This window comes from Erythrolamprus reginae, chromosome 2 (assembly GCF_031021105.1).
Source record: "Erythrolamprus reginae isolate rEryReg1 chromosome 2, rEryReg1.hap1, whole genome shotgun sequence".
In the NCBI taxonomy this organism is placed as follows: domain Eukaryota; kingdom Metazoa; phylum Chordata; class Lepidosauria; order Squamata; family Dipsadidae; genus Erythrolamprus; species Erythrolamprus reginae.
Genome location: NC_091951.1, coordinates 40,952,756 through 40,975,851, shown reverse-complemented (window position 1 = coordinate 40,975,851; position 23,096 = coordinate 40,952,756). Strand labels below are relative to the sequence as shown.

The 23,096-nt window shown below is 42.8% G+C and overlaps 1 protein-coding gene across 6 annotated transcripts in view; it reads right to left on the bottom strand.

Annotated features, from left to right (window-relative positions):
- Positions 1–439: 439 nt before the first annotated feature.
- The window catches only part of MGAT1 (alpha-1,3-mannosyl-glycoprotein 2-beta-N-acetylglucosaminyltransferase), a 55,718-nt gene continuing 33,061 nt past the window's right edge, over positions 440–23,096 (bottom strand). For 5 of the 6 annotated variants that reach the window (XM_070737774.1, XM_070737773.1, XM_070737775.1 and 2 more), the window contains one exon: positions 440–5,381. In XM_070737774.1, the coding sequence (XP_070593875.1) occupies positions 3,967–5,307 (1,341 nt within the window). In that variant the 5' untranslated portion in view covers positions 5,308–5,381 and the 3' untranslated portion in view covers positions 440–3,966. Of the gene's footprint in view, positions 5,382–22,970; positions 23,040–23,096 lie in introns of those variants that run through there. The other variant, XM_070737778.1, reaches the window with a different exon arrangement.

The window sequence follows — 23,096 nt, the reverse complement described above, 5'->3', positions numbered from 1 at the left end:
CAGTTAGATCCCACAGAGTTGGCCTTCTCCAATCACGTCGTCTAAACAATGCCGTTTGGCAGGACCCGGGGAAGAGCCTTCTCTGTGGCAGCCCCAAGATCAGAATTACCCCCACCCTCCTCGCCTTTTGTAAGCTCCTTAAAACCCACCTCTGTCGTCAGGCATGGGGGAATTGAGATATTCCTTCCCCCTAGGCCTATACAATTTATGCATGGTACGTTTGTGTGTATGTTCGGTTTTTAATAAGGGTCTTTTAATTATTTTAAATATTAGATTTGTTATATGTTGTTTCATTATTGTTGTATGCCACCCCGAGTCTACGGAGAGGGGCGGCATACAAATCTAATACATAAATAAATAATAAATAAATAAATATATTCTGCTTAAAAGCATTACCAACGCAATAAAGTGGTACATGAGATCAATTATGTAGGCTGTCTGAAAAGGAATGGTTTTTATTTCATTGTGGAAAATATTTTATATTTTTTGCTTCTTTCAGCTCTTCTCACCAATTAATTGTCAACGTAAAATTAGCGTCTCTCCATCAAAACAATCTTGATTCAAACATCCAGATGTTGGTGACACTTATTTCTCAGCAGAGATACGTTCAGGAACAGAAGGCAGTTCAGGACAGAAAGGGAGAAGAAGTGGTAGCTGCTGGTGGGTTTTCCTTTCTGCTGGGGTCTCCACTGAGCATCTTCCAATTGTTTCACCAAAATCACAAACTGGAATGGGAAATATGATCATTTCACCATGACCCAGGACACAATACAAACACGGACAGTAGGCCAAAGGAGAGTTTGGGTTACAGATCATGTGGATTAAGTTACACAGAACTAAGGATTCAGAAGAAAATAAACCATGATGTAGTATCTCTGTCCTCCCATTTTCATTTCCCTGGTTGGTTGATTGATCGATTGATTGGCTGACCGAAGACCAGAGGACAGAAATGAAAGGGGGGGGGGGACCCGAAAAGAGATTTCCCTTCCTCCATAAGTTCAGTAGCTGCCTTCTACTGAAAGGAGATGGCAACATTAATTTGCAAACTGAGGCATCGAGAGGCTGAGTCCCAGAACATAATACTCTCTTGCCCTTTCTAGTTTTGAAAATGGCCATTCTTCACCAAGGATCATCCAGCAAACCTTGAAAGTAGGGATTACCAAGATAAGGGAGACTACAACGACTCTGATGGGGACCACGTTGTAAACGGATGACTCGAGTGATCACTTCCGTGGATGTCTATTCAGGAGGTTGCTCAAGGCGAGTAACATAATGCCAAAAGATCTTTGCTCTCCATGGAGACACTTCCATTCATGTTCTATACACATTTCTGAGCTAGAAAATTATTTCTTGCAGAGAATCAAAATGAAACCAACAAATGAACATGTCCAAATTATCAACCTTCCAGGTGCAGATCAGTCGGTCTTTTTAAAAATTATGTATATATTTTTAGAGAGCCTCTTCCTCTGCAGCATTAGTTTTTTTTCTTTTTCAAAAGAAAAAACCTCAAAAATGTCAGCAGATGCATCAAACCATTCAACGCCGTCTCTACTCAAGGCACCATCTCCTATATGCCCATTTGAACCAACCAGAGGGACAGATATGCGAAGGGAAAACCTCCCCTCACTGAAGTTGAATGCCAAAACACAATCTTCTTTCCTCCATTCACCACGGAGGTGGCCTTACACATGTTTAACAAAAAAAGAGAGATAGAGAGAAAGTAACAAGCACTCAAACAACGCAATACCCTTTGGTGTAATCTAAATTTTGGCCAAGGGAGGTCTGAAGCTGCTTCTTCATGCCTGCCTCATATCAAATGGCATCTGGAACAGCTCAGTGGCAACTCCCAAAGGCAAGAATGGGGAAGATTGCACTCTGCCCCACTGAATAAGGCTGGACTCCTTCTTTGGAGAAGTCCTCTCGTGAGCTGCTCCGATGCCTCAAGGAGTCTCCTTCCTCCACTCTACTTTTAGTGCTCCCAGTGTTCTGAATTCTGTATTTCCCTGAAAATAAGACCCTGTCTTATATATTTGAACGCCGAAATAAGCGCTTAGCCTTATTTTCAGGGAGGTCTTGTTATTTTGGGGAGCATGCAGCAAAATGTAAACTTAACCAGAGTAAATGGTATTTTCGGAGGGAGGTCTTATTTTCAGGGAAACATGGGTACGTAGAAGGGATCAATTCCAACATGTCCATTCAAGAAAAAACACCAACAGAAATAAAAAAAAACCAAATGCAGCACAGCCACCAACATACTCTGTCGTAGATCTGGATGGAGTTCCTACGCCAGGGAAATTAAGGCAGCCTTGGGCAAGTTCTCCTCATAAGCCTGGGAAGAGAACAGGGCACCGACATCAAGCCATCGGTCAGCTTCCCTTAAACGGATATACCAGAAGCCTCTCTCATTTCAGATTGCAAGTGGCGGCTGAAAGGTCTAACTCGGGGATGGAGAATATTTTATGCTTCATGTGTCAAAAGGGGTGTGTGTGTGTGTGTGTGCCTACACACACAATTCTATGTGTCCCCTTCCACACATGTGACTCTCCGTACGCAATGGCACGCCCGTTTTTCGCTCTGCCCAAGCTTCAGAGCCTTTCTAGGAGCCTGGAGAGGGTGAAAAAGGCTTTCCCCACGGCCTACGGAGGCTGAAAAGAAATCAGCTGGCCGGTGTACACATGCGTGCCTGAACTGACCTCGCATGCCCACTGATGTGGCTCCACGTGCCACTTGTGCATAGTTGCCATAGGTTCGCCATCGCGGCTCTAACTGCTCCCTGGTGCATCATAAAGAGATAGCCTTGGGCCTTCCTCCCCCAGAGCCGTTTTCAAATTTAATGGCCCACGTGCAGCGCATCCTGGATTACAGGACCATCTGACAGCAGGCACCGGCTAGAAGGCTGCAAAGTCAAGACCTTCATGTATCTTAATACAAAGTAAGAGGATGGGGGGGGGGGGATGTCCACCTCCATCCAAAACTTTAAGCTCAAGTTAACAGGTCCCAGCATGGAGCCATAAAAAGGGCAGCAGGTGTTGATGCTCTCTTGGCTACTCTATCCCAGGGCCCAAATTAAAAAAAGAAAACCAATCAAAGAGGCTCTGACCTTCCTTTCCATCTCATCTGAGTGACAATCATATTAAGTGTGTCCTTGTGCCCATTGTATACTCTACTGTCCCATTCAGTAGGGTTTAAGGATTAGGATATCTAAGAGATCAACATAAAAATGGCCAATATGGTCAATAAAGATGGACCTTTTGAGGGTTCGATGATCATTCAAAAGAGCTTCCTGCTTTATTCCAAACTTTATAGGTGCCCAGCAGCAGCCAAGAGCTGGGGGGGGGGGGCACCTTTTATGTTCTCCCTCCCGCTTATCTGTGGCTTGTCAGGTTAAACGCAGGGTGCCAGTTTTGAATCAAAGCTTCTCGGCAACCTAACAAACCTCCCCATGTTGCTTGTCTAGAATTTAAAGGCATGGATGGAAGTCTGTGGCCAAGCACACTCTTTGATTGGGGGGAGTTTACATCATGAGTTGCTCCGGCCTGCTATACTTCAACGAAACTGGGAATACTTCCGTGGGTCACTGCTTTGGTTTAGCATTCATTTTGACCTCAAAATGCACCGATTTGGACAAGCCACCAAGGGGTCCAATCAGTGGACAGGCAGCAATGTCAAGAAGGAAGGCAGACACTGGGGAGAGGACGGAGAACCTAGAATGCTCCTTCTCATCGTTGGGGCTTTGAAATACAATGCCCCCCCTCCCCAAGCGACCCATCCCTCCTGCCATTAACTCCCCCCCCCCAAATTAAGTGCACAAAACAATCCCCATTCCTGGAATGCACCTTGAATGCCTCAGAGGAGAAGAAAATACAGAGTTTTGCCCCCAACTCCACCCCAATTCCCCACCCCTACCCAAGCACCCTTCCCCCCCACCCCCCAATGGGGTCCAACATGCTCAGAAATCATCAGCTGCTAACTCCAGCTGGGGTCGTAGCCTGTCCAGTCAGGAGGGGGAGCCAGGTAAACACGGCGGCCTCGGTAAAGGAAGCTGACGATGCCCTGATACCCAGCACGGGGCACTCCTGATTTGAGGTCATCCATAACTCCCAGGGCTTTCGCGAAGGCCTTGAAAGAGTCACGCGTGGTGTACTGCACTCGGACAGTCCCTAACTCCCGGCGCTGGTTCCCCTGTAATTCTTCGACGCGCAGCTGAGGGGCCTCGTAGACCCGGGCCAAGAAGGAGTCTTCGTAGTTCTTCTTCTTGAGGTAAGAAAGGTCCATCTGGGTGAAAGGCACAAAACGGTCATTGAGCTTGATGAACTTCAGATATTGGTCAAAGAACTGACCGTGGCTCACGCCTTTACGGCCAAAAGTCATTGTGCGTGACACTTCAGGCCTGATGCACGAGCGGCCCTGCCGCTGTTCAGGCTGTCGCATCCAGTCGTCCCAGAAGGCCTTGGGCCACTTGGGTTCCAGCTCGTCCCACAAGTCGGAGAGCAGAAGCCAGCCCAGCCCAGGGAAAAAATCAGTACGGTAGAGAAGTTCGGGATGGGCAACGTCCACCATCTGTTCCTTGCCGTTATCGTTCCAGGCGGAGACACACCACAGAGTTGGGTCAGCCAGGAGGAGCGGGAAAGTCGCTTGAAAATATTCGAAGAAATCGGGAGCCACTTCCAAGTCGTCTTCCACTACAATGGCTGCTTGGTATTTGAGAGTCCGGAAAACCTGGCTCAAGGCCCAGCGATAGTGTCGAGCGATTTTGTAGTATCCCTGAAACTTGCGATGGTCGGTAGGCACAGGGATGTCACTCAAATTGGGCTGCTTGATGTGCATGATAGAATCTCCATAGGAGGCAATGACTCTAGCGGTTTCCTCATGTCCACAGTCCTGGCTTACAATGATGGGGAATCGCTCCTTTGAGGGACGGTAATGCAACAGTTTATCTAGACAACGGCGGACGGTGCTGCGGTCACAAGCAATCACCACCACAGGCAAAATGGCATCGGGTGATATCTGATTGTGATGGGACGAGAGTACAGCTGTGGGGGGTTGGACCGACACTGCCCCCGGCAGGTGGAGGTTTTTGGCCTTCCGTTTCTTCCAGAATGAACTATAGCGGTAGATCTGATGTAGAAGGTCCTTCTGACGCTCTAATTCCACCTCGGCATCCTGGGCCAGTCGGATCACCTCTTCAGTTAAGCGGCTATGGTCCGATAAAGACTGTGGCCGAGTCCACAGGAAGAAAAGGATCAGGGCGTTCCAGGCCACAAAAAGCACCAGGCCCCAGACAATCAGGCTACTTTTCTTCAGCATCCTTCACAGGCATAGGCCGCACCCTGTCCTCTTATGTCCACCCCTCGGATAAGCTTCAAACTGCCACCGTCAACCTGAAAAATGAGAGATAAAACAGTATTATTAACCCATCTTATTTATTTATTTATTAGTTGGACCTGTATGCCGCCCCTCTCCGAAGACTCGGGGCGGCTCACAACAAGTAAAAACAGTCACAACAATCCAATTAATTAAAATATTTAACGATTTAAGAAAAACCCCATGTAATAGCAAACACACACACAAGCATACCATGTATAAATTAACATGCCCAGGGGAGATGTTTAGTTTCCCCATGCCTGACGGCAAAGGTGAGTCTTAAGGAGTTTTCGGAAGGCAGGAAGAGCAGGGGCAGTTCTAATCTCCGGGGGGAGTTGGTTCCAGAGAGCCGGCGCCGCCACAGAGAAGGCTCTTCCCCTGGGACCCGCCAACCGGCATTGTTTAGTTGACGGGACCAGGAGAAGGCCCACTCTGTGGGACCTAATCGGTCGCTGGGATTCGTGCAGCAGGAGACGGTCTCGGAGATATTCTTGTCCGATGCCATGAAGGGCTTTAAAGGTCATAACCAACACTTTGAATTGTGACCGGAAATTGATCGGCAGCCAATGCAGACTGCGGAGTGATGGTGAAACATGGGCATACCTAGGTAAGCCCATGACTGCTCTCGCAGCTGCATTCTGCACGATCTGAAGTTTCCGAACACTTTTCAAAGGTAGCCCCATGTAGAAAGCATTACAGTAGTCGAACCTCGAGGTGATGAGGGCAGGAGTGACTGTGAGCAATGAGTCCCGGTCCAGATAGGGCCGTCTTTCTCTTCCTTCACCACTCTGATTATCGTCCGGCTGCACTTACGTCCGTCGTTGTGAAACGTTTCTAAAAGGCTGATGAAAGTATTTTAATCTATCCAGCCTCCCTCCAGTGTTTCAATCCGCTTCAGTTTACTTACCGGGTGAATCACCCCACAGAGGATGCTATTTCCTCTGTTGTTCTCTATCTGAGCTTGGCGCACTTAGGAGGAAAGAAATTCTCATGTATGAAATGCGGTCTGTCAATTTTAGTTTGGCTTGTAATACAATCACCCCATAGTATTTAGTTGACAAACTGAGACTTTAATACTCCTTTGGGCAATTGGATTTTCACATTGATACACTTCAGAAGTTGGGATGTGTGGGTTGGGACTAATTTCTAATACATTGTTTGAACAAATAATATTCAAAATGGATTGAGATAGACAAATAGATAGAGTGTATGTATATATACAGTTTATGTATATATGTATGTATGTGTGTATGGGCACAGGTGTCTACTGTATTTTGCAGAGTATAAAATGCACCTTTTCCATTCCCAAAAGAGGATGACAATTTGGGTGTGCCTTACACTCCAAACATAGCTTTTATTAAGTTTCTTTTCATCCCTAACAAAATGCTGACAAGTGAAGTGATCTTGCTTTGCTAGCTAAGCGACCTTACCCCTTTCCACTGTTGCTCCCTCTGACAATCAGCTGGGCTTCTGGGCTTTAAACCTAATTAGGTGCTTGCTAAATAGTGTAATCTTCTCCCTTTTTTCAGCCCTAATGAGGTGCTAAGGAGTAAAGCGATCTGCTGTGCTTTGCTAGGGAAGTGACCTTTCCTTTGCCTGGCCTTCTCATTGTTCCTCTCTCTGAAGAGACAGAAAAGTGAAATGGTTTAGAAACTTGTTTTTTATCCCCAACCAGAGGGGAAAAAGCAAGCACAGATGTTCAAAACCAGGAAACTAATGTGCTGAAGCTGACCAGACTGAAGACTAGCCGGATGAATCCCTGATACTTTTTTCTCTATTTTCCTCCCCAAAAACTAAGATGCATCTTATACTCTTGAGAGCAGGCATCTGAATTTCATTAAAATGTGTTCCATTGCATACACAGAAAAGTAACATTAAAAGTCAGCCAGTCTATCTGTCTTTCTGCCTGTGTATCTCTCTCTCTCTCTCTCTCTCTCTCTCTCTCTCTCTCTCTCTCTCTCTCTCTCTATCTATCTATCTATCTATCTAAATGGAATTGTTTCTCATGATTTAAATATCAGATAAAATTAGATTTTGCCAAAGAGTCTTTTTGAAAGAAGCATTTTGCTCTGATAGATTAGCTGCTCCATAAATTGTTCCCAAATGGTTTTGCTTCTTAATCTAATCAAGGCATATATGAACATGCAATTCCCTTTCACTGCAGAACTGTATGTAAGCAGGCGCCACCACTGACTCAGAGGTATAAAACAAACAAACAAAATTACATTATGAAGGCAATCTGCCTCCACCAGGATAGGTAACCTTTTCTTGACTAAAGGCCACAATTTTCCCTTAAATGATGTGGAATCAGTCTAGAATGAGAATAACATTTCATTTATTTCAATTCAATTAATTCTGATTAATGTTACTCTCCAATCATGCTTCTCTTTTGTTAAACATACATTTTTGTCAGTAGAGAGAACATATTTTATGCACTTTATTAAAAGCACACATAAGTAAGGAACAAGGAAGTAGTTATACACTTGCATTCATTTTAAACTGCTGTTGCATAAAATGGAACCGGAAATCTCACCCCAGAATAAAAAAACAATTTGTGATTTATGGCTTTGACATAGACAGGCCAGATTATAGAAAGAAGATTGTGATGCAACTTTGGAGAGAGTGGTTAAAATGGATTTGTACTTATAACTGCTATGAAGAATATCAGAAGTGACTTCTTAAGATCATTTTTGTTTATTTTCTATTTTTTCTTTTCTTGCACTTTCTGCTTTTTCTCTGATTTCTTTTCTTTTTCTTCCTTTATGTTTGGGCTAGTTTTTTATATCCTTCCTGAAAAGTTCTAATAAAAAAAATTATGTACAAAAAAGAAATGAGAAAATAGAAAAACCAGTATGTTTATATCCCAATATACAGCATCAACAAGTTTAAAATGGCTGTTATTGAAGGAACATAAAACAATAGACTGCAAGATAAGCAACTAAACTGAACAGAGGAAAGCTCTTATCATCTCAACAAGCAGTTCTCAAAGCAGTTCTCAAGGGATCTGAAAAGTCAAATAAAAAAATATTTAAACATGTCTCTGTTTAAATTTCCAGTACAGTAAATATTGATAGATATAACCCACAGGAGTCCTCAAATAATTTTAAGAATATAAAGGGATCCTGAGACTAAAAGGTTTGACAACCACCAACCTAAACTACTACAATTGTCTATATAGGGCTGCTCCTAGATATACCTGGTGCAAAATATTGCTGCCTTCCTGCTGACAGATAAAAGCTATGGTAATTCCAGTGCTTTTAGTACTTGTACTGCCTCCTGGTTTGTTTCCGGGGAAATTCAATAAGCTGGTTTATTACCGAGACTTAGATTATATTCAAGACTCTCTGCTCTAAATGCCCCAAATGGTTTGGGGTCAGATGGTTTCTAAATTGATTAATTTAAAAGTAAGTAATTAGAATCTGCTCATGAAGTAGGAGCAGGTCAAAGGGGCATATTGTAGGTATCCCCTCTCCAGGATGTCAGTTGGGTAGGGATTTGAAAACAGGCCTTTTTAGATAAAGTCCTCTCACTATGGGGCAGCTTGCAAACTGACTATCAACTCCTTTGTAGAATGTTTGGGGGGAGGAAAGAGTGATTTGAGGCAACTTATGATTTCCATGCCATCTCATTGCTGTGTAACAGCCGGTATGTGTTTTTATAATGAGATGCTTTTGTGATTCTTAGAATATTATTTTATTTCTTATTGCTCCACTGTCTTTTCATTTGTTTTTATTACGCTATGACTCACCCAGTACTTCTTTGAATATTGGATAGAGGTGGCATGGAAATAAAACCAACTAAACACAATCCATCAAAGTTTTATTTCTTACCTATAAAATTAGATTTTATAAGACTAGATGGACCATGAAGTCTTTTTCTGCCGTCAGTCTTCTATGTGTCTATGTTTCTATGAATCAGGAAATATTACCTTAACTGTATTGCAACAGACTAACCTAACCACTGTTTTAAAAATTGTATTGCAGAGTTTAGAATTCCTGTATTAAAAAGCTTTATTTTTTTTATTTTTTCCCTCTTTTTCTTTCTTTCTTTCTCTTTCTCACATAATGTCAGAGTAAGCATCAGCTTTCCCTGATATGACTAGACAAAAACTTATCATTCCTTGTAGTGGCAGGCAGGGAAATCCACTTCCTTATGTGGCAAGACAGGCTCAAACCAATGATAAGAAGACAAAGAGAGCCTTCATTTCAGAAGTGCAGGGTGAGATAAATAACTTGATAAAATATGCCTATAAAAGGCATATTCACAGAGTTGACATTATCTCTTTCCCCCAATTCTGGTGACTTTCCAGCCAGGTAGGTCTGGAGAGGAAGATAGCCTAATCCTAACTTCATTAGATTAAATGAGCCTTTTCCTGCCCTGTCTAAATAATAACATTAGATTAAATGAGCCTTTTCCTGCCTTTTATGTTAGCCGGGACAGGAAGAAATAGCATGCAGAAGGATGATACTCACGTATCTTTTCTGAATTATATCACCAGAATCTTTTATTCTTAACATATCATTTTCATCATTGATTTATTTATTATTAGATTTGGATGCCGCCCCTCTCCGTAGACAACCTCCAACAAAACCTTAAAGATTTGGCTTCATACTTCATAGGGTTTGAGACATTACGTTGGATTCCCTCTGCATAATTTATTTGGAAATACAATTCCAAGTATGAACAGCTCTCCTTTCAGAGCCACAAAAACCCCCCCTCAGCTTGGCTTCTTAAGAGAAGAGAATGTTTGGGGCTGTCGTTGCAACAACAACAACAATAATAATAATATATAAAAATAATACGTTAAAAAGGGAAAAAGACCTTCAAAGGGCAGACTGGATGTCAATTTTCCTGTCTATTTAAGGAACATTTCTTTCTTAAGCAACTGGGGCTCCTCTGCAGCAGCACCATCAAGGAATAAAACAGGAAATATTCAGGATGGTTTTGTAAGGCATAGCTCATATAATGTTGTACTTCAGTTTCAACAGCTTCTATATTCAGCAACATATCAATTGGTTGACATTGAATTCAGAAGATAAATAGTTAATGTAGGAAGTTAACCCCCACCCCTCTCCTAGAAAAAATGAAATATCCAAGAAAACATTAAAAAGGCAGAATATTATATGGAATATCACCAGAAACATGCTTTTGGGCAGAAAGAAGACTCACTCTTAGTAGCCCCACCTTTGTCAATGTGTCCATCAAGGAATGATCTACCTAACTCATCCCCCCTACCTTTGTTAATAGCCTGGACCAATCTATTCTACATAACAAAAGATTTACGGTTAATGCAACCATATTAGGAACTGCCCAAAGCCCTTTCATTACATCATCACCCAGCAAGGCTCAGCCAAATTTGAACTCAAAAACACAGCCTACAAAGTTGTCCCTGTAGGGCCCCATGGGAGTCTGACAGCCAATCAGTGCATTTCTTGTACAGGAGCAGGAAGGCCCCAGGGCATGGCCCAAGAGAGAGAACATAAAACAAGGACATTCTCAGCACTTTTCCCCCTTTCTCTTCACCCAACACCTGGAAACATGTGATCCACCTTTTCTGCTCAGAAGTTCATGGCATGTGATCCTGTCCTCCTTTAAACCTTCTTTCCAAGCAACTTCCATGAATCCAGTGTCTTTTCCCCCACTTGGAACTGAAGCCAGAGGAATACAGTGGTTCCTCTACTTACGAACTTAATTCATTCCATGACCAGGTTCTTAAAGTAGAAAAGTTTGTAAGAAGCAGTTCTTCCCATAGGAATCAATGTAAAAGCAAATAATGTGCGATTGGGGAAACCACAGGGAGGGGGGAGGTCCTGTTTCCTCCCAGGAGATTCCTAGAGAGGTCCCATGGAGGCTTCTCCCCACCTTTTCCGGCCCCGTTTCCTCCCAGGAGATTCCTAGAGAGGTCCCATTGAGGCTTCTCCCCACCTTTTCCGGCCCTGTTTCCTCCCAGGAGATTCCTAGAGAGGCCCCACAGAGGTTTCCCCCCACCTTTTCTGGCCCTGTTTCCTCCCAGGAGATTCCTAGAGAGGCCCCATGGAGGCTTCTCCCTGCCTTTTCCGGTTACAGTTTCAGAGGCTCGGGTTTGTAAGTGGAAAATGATTCTTGAGAAGAGGCAAAAAAATCTTATCTAGAAAAGTTTGTAAGTAGAGGTGTTCTTAGGCAGAGGTACCACTGTATTACTTTCAACATGAAGGAACAATTGATTATCAACTAGAAGGTAATCTTTGACTTATGAAAATTCACTTAGGGACCATTTGATGTTACAATGAAAAAAAGGAAAAGGAAATTGCTGGCATGGTTGCCAAATAAAAGGAGTTTTTATGCATATGCTCTGGGAATGTGCTGAAGTTCAAAAATTTTGGAAGGAAGAACAGAATGAAATTAACAATATGCTAAACATTAATTGGATAATCACGAAAGAATTAGCAACACTAGTCAAATATGGGGAATTACGAGAATTTAAAGAAATCAAAACAGCAGCTTTGGAAAGCGCTCAAGCAGTAGTGGTATTAGGGTGGAAGGATAGCAATAAATGGACAATCCAGAATTGGTACTGGTACATGGTGGACCACATCCACTTCGAAATTATGGAAATAAGATTAAATAACTTTGATGAAAATAAATTGGAGACGCTGATGGCACGATGGAATAAGGTGAAAAATTATATCTTAAGTAGAATTTATGACGACAATGTGAAAAACAAATTCCAATCACTTTTTGTATGTAAAGAAATGTAAACCGGAGCTAAGGAAGAAATTGAAACTTATTGCAAATAATTTAACCCCCTAAATGGGGGTTGGGCACTTTTTCTTTAAGTAATTTTTTGTTTGTTTGTTGTAATAAAATTTAATTAAAATATTTTTTTTTTAAAAAGGGACTTATAACAGTTTGTCAACGGAAATTTTCAACTCAGTTGTGATCCTAAGTCCAGAAGTACCTATACCCGGAACAGCTATTTCTTCTGCTTATACAGTATAAGGAAAAGACTGAAGTGTACTTCTTGAGCCTACTGAAATTATATGCCAAGGCTTCATTTTTAGTGTTGGAAACGATGTTTTTAAGTCAAAAGACAGCATTGATAGCTTAACCAGGCAGGAATCTGAGCTCTGACGCAAATGAAATGATATATAATGCCTGACTGGCATTAGTAGGCTGAGAAGCACCATCACCTACCTGGACACAATTCAATTAGAACAGAGGAGCTGGAGGGGAGGGTGTTTATTGGACTCAGCAGATGTTTCCAGAAAGCTTGTTTATTGTTATTGCACATGCTAGAGGCGTAATCAATGTAAGGGAAGTTAGTGTCTATCCTCTGGTGGTTCCTTTCTTTTTGTGCTCGATATTACTATGGGGAATTACATTCTTGGAAAGAAGTTAAGGGCAAAAATATTAATGTATTGTTAAATTATATTCCCAAAATGTGGAGCATGTGCTTCTCACTCATTTTCTCTCTCTCCTCCCTCCCTCTCACTCACTCCCCCCTTCACACACACATACACAAAGATGTAGTGATGATTATGCATTCGTGGAAGAACACAAACATAAAAACTGGTATAATGAATCTGTCAACTCTCAGCTTTTGAATTGGCAGAGAGGAACTAAAGGTGAGATAATTCCATGGTCTAGATTTAATCTTCTGCTATGAAAAACAAACTGAACAAACTCCTGGGGAGGTCTGAAATAATAATGGGGATGTTGTTAACTGACTAAGCCCCCATTTTAATGGCAAGATAGCTAACATACTTTTATAAGTGTGCTGAGTAGACATGCATGGAAGGAAGTTCCAGAGAATTGTCAGCAAGGGAACCTAAATGCAAGACTGGGATTGCTGTGATGTACGATGCAGTGAGAATTAGACAATATAAAATGGTTTGCCTGACATTTCAATTTCCTGTTGACATTATTTATGTCAAATGTACTGCGGCAAGTGAGATCTGGTTCGCGTCCACCTTCGATTTGTGACTTTGAGTGAATCAAGCTCTCTCTGTGCCCAACATACATCAAAGCAGGATTACTTCAAGAAGAACCGAAGAGAATGTTACGTAAGGACGAAAAAGGGAGGGGGGATATAAACTGAAAGGAGCAATCACTTGACTCTATAGACTCAGCCGAGTCTCTTCAAAACAAATCCCTGAGCATCTCAACTCTGCTGGGGGCTCTGCTGCTTAGCAGCTGGATCAGTCGTCTCCTTAATTCCCCTTCAGCAAAAGTTCCAGCACTGCATTAAGTCTTTTGGGAGACTCCCTATAATTAACATCGCAGGCTTGCAGGCGCTTTGGTACTTGACTGCACTTTTAAAAAACAAACGGAAAGAAAATATTCCTACTTGGTATATAAGGTACAGGCCTGGCTATTATATCTGGCGCTCTTTCTGGGATGTGAGACAAGTTGAATGGAAAGAGAACAGCCCCACACCAATGGCATATTTGGTTTGCTCTATTGGGAACTCGTGTGCAGTCGTACCTTAGGGCACAACGTATAATAAGTAAACAGTAAAATGAACAACAGTGTAAATTGAACTGCAGCCTTCTGCAATCTAATTTTCTCCAGACAAAGGCGTTTACAGTAATCTCAGCTAGCACATCCAACCCAGACCAGGATTTCTGGTAGATTTGGAAGGGGGGGGGGGGGAGGTCACACACCCTGTCAACCAATTCCAGTAGTGAGTGCCACTTTGCCCAGGCTACAAGGCAACTGGCAAACCAAGTTTTAATGCTCTTCCAGAAATACAAAATGGTGGGAGCAGTTCTCACCTGTGGCGGTAGAACGTTCCATAAGGAATGGGGGCCATGGTGGAAAAGGCTCTTCTCTTTGACCCTCCCTGCTGGAATTACTTAGCAGACGCAGGGTCTGTAGTAGACTTCTGCTGGAGTGGGACAGGCTAGTCCGATTGGGGTGAGAGGGCTCTTCAGCTTTCTTGGCAAGATTTCGGAAGAAGCCAATGTCTGCTTCCTAGGGCTGATAGAGATAGAGAGAGAGACTGGACCAAAATCACCCAGCTAGCTTTGTGCCTAAGCTGGTGGGAGCAGTTCTCTACTCAAGTGCCTTAACTACTACAAAATGTGGTCCTCTGACAACTTTCTAGTTACTTCAGACCAGGGGTCCTCAAACTTAGCAACTTTAAGACTTTTGGACTTCAATTCCCAGAAGTTGAAGTCCACAAGTCTTAATAGTTGCCAAGTTTGAAGACTTCTGCTTTAGACTCACATATTTGAATGACATTACATCAGAAAATCGGTTAAGAGTACTGTAGTATCAATATGACTACACTTTGAAAGAGAAAAGTGGGAGGAGGGAGAGAAACAGAACTAGGATGATTTCTCTAACATTCTGAGACATTCCCAGAAGTTGCTTTTAACAAAAAATGGCCCTCATTCTTATGAATAAACTCTATAAGGCTAGCAAAGGTCTTAAAGCTTTCAACAGTTCTACGGAAGAATGATTGCTCATTTCAAAACTGTTTTTCCTGAATCATAATGCAACTATTTCTTTAATACACACTGAAATTTTTGAGACATACCGCAAAGGAAAGTGCTTACAAGCAGAGGCAAACATGTACAGTATTCTGAAGCACAGACACAACTTTGTAGCAAAATACTGTCTTTACGTAACCGTGCATTCCTGCAGAGACATACCTACCTACATCATTTCAATTGCAAAGATTTGCCTTGTCTGATTTCAGCGTTTTTCAAAAGGTAACACTCTGTAATTTTAGGCTTTGTGTTACTGGCCTAAGAAAGATAGACTCTTTGACCAACACAGAAAGGGTTTGGGGGGGGAGGGCTTTTCTTTTTATCGGCCTGCCGTTTATATCACTGTCTAAATGTTTCCAAGGACTTTTTAATATTGGTCCACACCTTCTCTATTCTGGATATCCATTCCTGTACTCCCATGGAATTGGGCGGTGCTGAAGGGCATTCCAGGATTGCCCTCAGTACCTGTAGCAACATATCTGGTGCTGGTATGAACAGCATTATTACAGGCCACTTCCGCGAATGTTAGCAGATTATATTGTTGGCATTTTACATGGCACTGGATATACTGTTCCACCATTGCGTTTGTCCATTCAACAGCACAGTTAGTGGAAGGAGATTAGAACTGCCCCCACCCTTCCTGTCTTTCGTAAACTACTCAAGACTCACTTATGCTGCCAGGCATGGGAGAGTTAAGATATTCCTTCCCCCTAGGCCATTACAAGTTATGCATGGTATGTTTGTGTGTATGTTTGGTTTTATAATAAGGGTTTTTGGTTGTTTTATTAATTGGATTGTTACATGCTGTTTTTTATCATTGTTGTTAGCCGCCCCGAGTCTATGGAGAGGGGCGGCATACAAATCCAATCAATCAATCGCTAGGCATGGGGGAGTTAACATATTCCTTCCCCCTAGGCCATTACGAGTTATGCATGGTATGTTTGTGTGTATGTTTGGTTTTATAATAAGGGTTTTTAGTTGTTTTATTAATTGGATTGTTACATGCTGTTTTTAATCATTGTTGTTAGCCGCCCCGAGTCTACGGAGAGGGGCGGCATACAAATCCAATCAATCAATCAATCAATCAATCAATCAATCAATCAGTCAATCAACAAACAAACAAACAAGGGTGGAAAGCAGAGCTCAACCGCTGTGAAGACCCAATCCTAAGTAGAAACTGCTGGCAAAATCTTGCAGTGAATTTTAACGCCTCTACTTGAAATTAGATGCAGCATCGCTCTCCAAAATATGAAGATGTGTAGGTGTCTTTCCCTATCAAAAGGCTTGGGTTCATCACCCATTAAGTGTTAAGAAGCAATCTATTTCTTGACCAAGGGGCCCACAGCCTGCCTCTTCTGTCAGCGTGGGTGGGGAGTGCTACTCCCATCAGAATCATCCACATGCAGCCTTGTTAACAAAGGGTTTCACTATTTTATGTTTTAAAGCAGAAGGACAGTTTCCTAGATAGTAGGGGAGAAAAGGTCTAAGTGTCTCTTATTTTTCCTCCTCTTAAATCAACTGAAATTTATCCAAACAGCAGCAAATAACTGAGAGACTAGTCTTTTTTTTAAAAAAAAAAAAAAACTTCAACAGAGCTGTTTTTCCTCTAATAAATACAAAGTTCAGTTCCTTTTCAGAACAGGAAACTAGATTTTTGTATTTGCCTTGCAAAATAAAGATTAGGATGTGCTGACAAAGAGAACTTCAGTGTTACCATTGCCTTTCCAGAATGTTCCGCCTACCGGAAACTTTTTATAAAAATTATTATTATTGTTTAAATTTCTTGTCAATGAAGATTATCAGTCATCTAATGCAGTGTTTCCCAACCTTTTTTGAGCCGCGGCACATTATTCATGTTTTCAAAATTCTGGGGAACACTGAAGGGGGGGGGGGCGCGGGGGGGCTAAAGAAAAGTTTGGACAAAAAAAAATATCTCTTCCTCCATTTCACTCTATTTCTCCCTCCCTCTTTCTCTCTCTTCCTTCCCTTCTTTCTCTCCATCCCTCTTTCTTTCTTTCTTCCTCTCTTTTTTGCTCTCTTTCTCTCTCCCTCCTTCCCTCCCTCTGTCTTTCCCTCTCCCTCCTTCCCCCCTTTCTTTCTCTCTCTCTTGCTTTCTTTCCCTCTCTTTCTCTTGCTTTCTTTCTCTCATTCTCTCTCCCCTCCTTTTTCTCTCTCTCTCTTTCTCTCTCGTTCACCACGCCAGCAACAGAGAGAAAAAGAAAGAGTGAGAGAGAGCCCTCCCAGATGTTCCCAGCGCCCGGCCTCACGCCGCCTCCCGTTAGCCCGGCCGAAAGCCACACAGTCCCGGACTCCCGGATCGCTCGCTTCTCCGGCCAGCGCGGCACTTTCCTGGGCAGATGGCTTTGCTGACCGGAGAAGCGAGCGATCCGGGAGTCCGGGACTGTGTGGCTTTGCGCCATGAAGAGAAAACGGCAGCAGGGAAAAGTCGGCCGTTTTCTCTTCATGGCGCAAAGCCACACAGTCCCGGACTCCCGGATCGCTCGCTTCTCCGGCCAGCGCGGCGCTTCCCTGGGCAGATGGCTTTGCTGACCGGAGAAGCGAGCGATCCGGGACTCCGGGACTGTGTGGCTTTGCGCCATGAAGAGAAAACGGCAGCAGGGAAAAGTCGGCCGTTTTCTCTTCATGGCGCAAAGCCACACAGTCCCGGACTCCCGGATTGCTCGCCCCAAGGCAGGAGGTGGCGGCGGAGGAGAGTGGGCGGATCGGGCGGGCAATGGGGCAGGGCGGAGAAGCCAGGGGCGCGTTTGGCCGGAGGCACCGTGGGGAGGCAGGGGCAGGGAGGTGCGGCAGTAGGTGCCTCCGGCCAAACGCGCCCCTGGCTTCTCCGCCCTGCCCCAATGCCCGTCCGATCCGCCCACTCTCCTCCGCCGCCTCTCGCCGCAGCACACCTGACGTTGTCTCGCGGCACACTAGTGTGCCGCGGCACACCGGTTGGGAAACGCTGATCTAATGGTTGTCCTAAAAGTGCTTTTTGGAGGAGCAACTGGAGTTTCTTGTTCCTCTTTGTGAGGACGTTTTGCTTCTCACCCAAGAAGCTTCTTAAACTCTGACTGGATTCTGAATCCTTCCATTCCCCACCGTCCAGTCAAAGCCGAATAATTTTCTTGGATGAGAAGCGAAACATCTGCAAAGAAAAAACAGAAAGTCCAATTGCCTTTTGAAAAAACACTTTTGGGTTTCAATTTCTTACCATATTTCACTCAATAAATTCTCCGAGTCTACGGAGAGGGGTGGCATACAAATCTAATAAATAATAATAATAATAATAATAATAATAATAATAATAATAATAATAATAATAAAGTTTTGCCCATAGTGGATGGCTGCAAAGATAGTTAATTTACAGAATGTGAGACAATGGCGCTCAGGAACAAACCCAAGTTTTTCCTTTAATAAAACTTAAGAGGCAATAATTCCATTAGGCATTCCTGTGAAACTGGTATGTACAAATCAAAATAATTTATTTTCTCTCGCTTCTACACATACACACCCTCGTATATGTGCACTACAAGTAGTCCTTGGCCTACCACTGGTCATTTAATGACCATTTGGAATTGCAATAGCCTCAGCAAGAGTGCTTTATGACAATGTAAATATCTTTCTGCTGTTGTAAAATCCCATAGTTACATTTCAGGCACTTGGCAACTGGCTCACCATTATGACAGGCCGTAGCGTCACATGGTCACAGGACAGGACAGAGATCTGTGACTTTTTTGCAGGCTTCCGCTAAACAATGCCTATATAGAAACATAGAAACATAGAAGTCTGACGGCAGAAAAAGACCTCATGGTCCATCTAGTCTGCCCTTATACTATTTCCTGTATTTTATCTTAGGATGGATCTATGTTTATCCCAGGCATGTTTAAATTCAGTTACTGTGGATTTATCTACCACGTCTGCTGGAAGTTTGTTCCAAGCATCTACTACTCTTTCAGTAAAATAATATTTTCTCATGTTGCCTTTGATCTTTCCCCCAACTAACTTCAGATTGTGTCCCCTTGTTCTTGTGTTCACTTTCCTATTAAAAACACTTCCCTCCTGAACCTTATTTAACCCTTTAATATATTTAAATGTTTCGATCATGTCCCCCCTTTCCCTTCTGTCCTCCAGACTATGCCATATGGGAGAATGGATTCAGGCTTATCATGTGATTTGGTTAACAAATGCCATAAAATTGATGATATAATCAGGCCCGGTTATATGAGTGCCTCAATTTACAAAAATCATGACTTATGTCTGAAATTCCAGTCACACTTTCAGTTTTCAGTTGAGAATTACCGGTACCTGTACTTTCCAACCACAGCACAGCTCTGTTCACAAAAGAAGACAAAGCGGTGTCTCACTTTTTCTAGTGCTTTGATTCAAAACTACATGTTTCTGCTGGCCATTTTGACTGTGGCTCCCAAGAGCTGAAATTAACAATTCCTGGAGGACACTAGGCTGATTATCTCAGTCTCAGAGCAAAACAGAACAGTGCTTGATTCTCTAGAGTACATTAAGTAAGATCTTGGTGATATGAAGGAGCCAAGCATAGTTTTAGTTAGTCTACCTCAGGGGTCAGCAACCTTAAAAACTCAAAGAGCCAACCCAGAGCAAACAAAACACCGGGAGCCACAAAACCTGGGTGGGAGTAGCCAACTCAATATCACTCCCACCTGGCCACATGACTCTCCCCAGCTGCACCAACCCAGGTTTTGTGGCTGTTTTCTAACTTGACGTCACAAAGACATCCTTCCTGGCCGGCTGAAACGTGGCCTCCAGGAAGGACGTCTTCGTGACGTCAAAGCTCCGCCCATGGAATTCCCTATTGGGATTCCCCACCTCCGTTTCAGCCTCCAGATCGGCCGAAAATGCCGCCGCTGATTGGAAAAAGAGGGCTCCGCTGGGCGGTGCCGCTTGGCTGTAACTTTCTGAAACAGCTGGGTGCTTCTCGGTGGCCTCCGGAACCTGAACCTTTGCTGAACTTCCAGGTTCGGCATTCGGAAGAACGCCGAGAAGCCCCCCGGCTGTTTCAAAAGGTGACAGTGCGGCGGCGCGCAGCGGAGCGCCATTTTGCGATTTATTTTCCTCTTGCACGCATTCATCGCTTTTACATTGTTTCCTATGGGAAACATTGTTTCATCTTACGAACTTTTTGCCTTACGAACCTCCTTCTGGAACCAATTAAGTTCGTAAGACGAGGTATTACTGTACACAAAACCATTTAAACACCAGTTAAAGTCCCATTTAAACACAGAACACAAACCCAGATGGGTGAATGTGGGATAGTCAAGTCTTCTCTCTCAGCCCTAGGAAAGAGGCAATGGCAAACGATTTCTGAAAATCCTTGCTAAGAAAACTGGGGGGACTTGTCCTGGAAATTGACTGAGTAGAAGAAAAACATGTACTTAAATATGGCATCATGTTAACACTCACCCTATTAAGAGAAAAACTTTCCAAATGCCCATTGTATAAATTTGTAAGATGAAAGTATTAATGCAGCAAGGTTTAATGAAAAACATTTCACAGATGCTTTGTGGAATTCCAATCTGAAGACCATCAGACTTTTAAAATCCAATGGTAAATAAAATTCCCTTTTCCCTCCTAGCCAGACTAGATAGAAAGCACATGATCCCAACGAAATCATTTAGCAATCGTGTAAGCCATAATCCCAAGCAACAGAGGACAAACACTGCACAGCAAAAAGTGTCTTGGGGTGGAGTGTGTGTGTGTTGCATAGAAGTTGACTTAACACAGTTTAAATAAATGGAATTTTTTTCTCTCTCTCCAGGAAAAGGACAGTTCTGGGTATTAAAACATGATTAAATAAAGGAACAAGACCTTTGTGAATTTAAGAGAAATGAAAGTACGGACAAATCCATCTAGGAGAAGTCAGTAACTCATGCTTTGGATCTTACCATTACACCAGTGGTTTTTTCAGCCTCAGCAACTTTAAGATGTTGGTTTAACCACATTGGCTGGTTCATTCTGGGAATTGAAGTCAACACTACTTAAAATTGCTCAGGTCGAGAAACACTACTAGACTAGTAGCTATTAGAATATCTACCAGGAGCATTTATCAAAGTGCCAGAGGAAAGTTTCTGGCAGCTAAACCAGTTTGATTGCCTACCACTGAACCCTGACCTTATCTGCAAAGGAAAGGAGGTCAAAGGATCCTGGGTTTGCCCTGCTTCATCTGGTTCCAGCTTGAAGCCTCAGGAAGGAAACCAAGAGCACACACAGGTCAATTTCTCAAAGTGTTTTGCTCTTCTGATTCATAATTATTTTGTTTTAAATATAGCATTTGCTTCAGTACCTATCAAGCAAACATGCTTCCCTCAAAAACATGAAGAATGCCAAAGTCTGAAATCTGAACATTATACCAATGTACATATCTATCTATCTATCTATCTATCTATCTATCTATCTATCTATCTATCTATCTATCTATCTATCTATCTATCTACCTACCTACCTACCTACCTACCTACCTACCTACCTACCTATTATTTAGGCCCTGCCCCAATTCTACTCACCATAAAACAAGGCAAAATAATAATAATAATAATAATAATAATAATAATAATTTATTAGATTTGTATGCCACCCCTCTCCGAAGTACAGGATAGAGAAAAATAGAAACACACATAGCAAAAAAACTAGATAAAACAGTGATATTGTTGATAATACTGAAAACCACAACGAGGACAGATGCACCACCTCCATCTTGATTATCTCCATACTAAAGTTGATCTGAAACCCATCTGAAACAATTCTCCAGGTAGATAATCTACTCCAGGGTCCTAGGCATTTTTTTAAAAATTCCACCTTTATTATTGAAGTCCAGATATCTTCAAGTTGCCAAGTTTGGGAAACACTACACTAGACAACCTTTCCTTTTTAGGAAACACAAGGATAGAAGCCCTGAGTGCAGGGACAACCTTTTGAGGAAAGGATGCACTCCCATATCAAGATTCCCTCAGAGAAGAACCATTGAAACTTACCTGAACGGTCTTCTCAATGTACGGCAAGGAGAGTCCAACGTGTTTCTAATGTGTCCCCCAATAGCCGATCCTCTCAAGAGGGACTTATTATATATACAAGACACTAGCGTTCCTAAAAGTTTGGACAGGAAGGCCAGTGATGGTTTCTTTTGGTGTTGTAATTCCTGAAGTAGACTGAGAATCTTGGTCTGTCTTTCTTGTGAGAGAAAGACCATACCTGAGTCCGTGTCGATGATCGTTCCTAAATGTGCTAAACGTGTTGTTGGATTCCGATGACTCTTTTCCCAATTGACCGTGAATCCATGGGCTTGTAGGGCAGTTAAGGTGTTGAGTACATCTTGACGAGCACGTGTCTTTGATTTTGATAACACTAATATGTCGTCGAGATACGCCATCGGGCGTATTGATTGTTGTCCGAGGCTTGCTGAAAGAATGTCTAGCAATTTCGTAAAAGTTCCTGGTGCCGAAGATAGGCCAAACGCCATTGCTTTGAATTGGAAGTGTAAGCCGTCTATACAGAAGCGTAGAAATTGTCTGTGCCAAGGATGGACTGGCACATGGAGATACGCTTCTTTGAGATCTATTGACGTAAGGATATCTTTGTGTCGCACAGCAGATAGTATCGAGCGAAGCGAGTGCATCTTGAATCTTCTGTATAGTACATACAGATTCAACTGACGTAAGTTTAGGATCATACGACATCCCCCTGATGTCTTGGGGACTACGAACACCACTGAATAAAAACCTTTGCCTCGTTGTGAATAAGGAACTTGTTCTATCGCTTCTATTTGTAGAAAGTGCGTGACTTCCTGATATAATAAGTCCCTCTTGAGAGGATCGGCTATTGGGGGACACATTCGAAACACATTGGACTCTCCTTGCCAGTGCATTGGAGACGTTGCCATTACAGCGTGGCCCCCGTTCAAAGTCGCCTCCTTGGCAGCCCTAATGACCCATGAGGGCCACAGATCCAAAAAACAACTGTACTGATAGAGAACCTTAGTACCAGGCAAGAAAATTGCGTCCTTATTGTTGTTTTCAGTGTTCTAGGAAGAGAAATTATGACTATCCCAATTTTCTCTCATTTCATATATACACAGTTCTAAGCAATTAAGATTCCAGCCCTTACAATTATAGAATGTGGAGATGACAGATATGTTGATCAAGGTGTTGGGTTATAGTTGGGAAACCAGGTTCAACCCCACTCTCAGCCACATCACTCTGTGCGAAATTTTGAACCGATTAGTCACTGCCT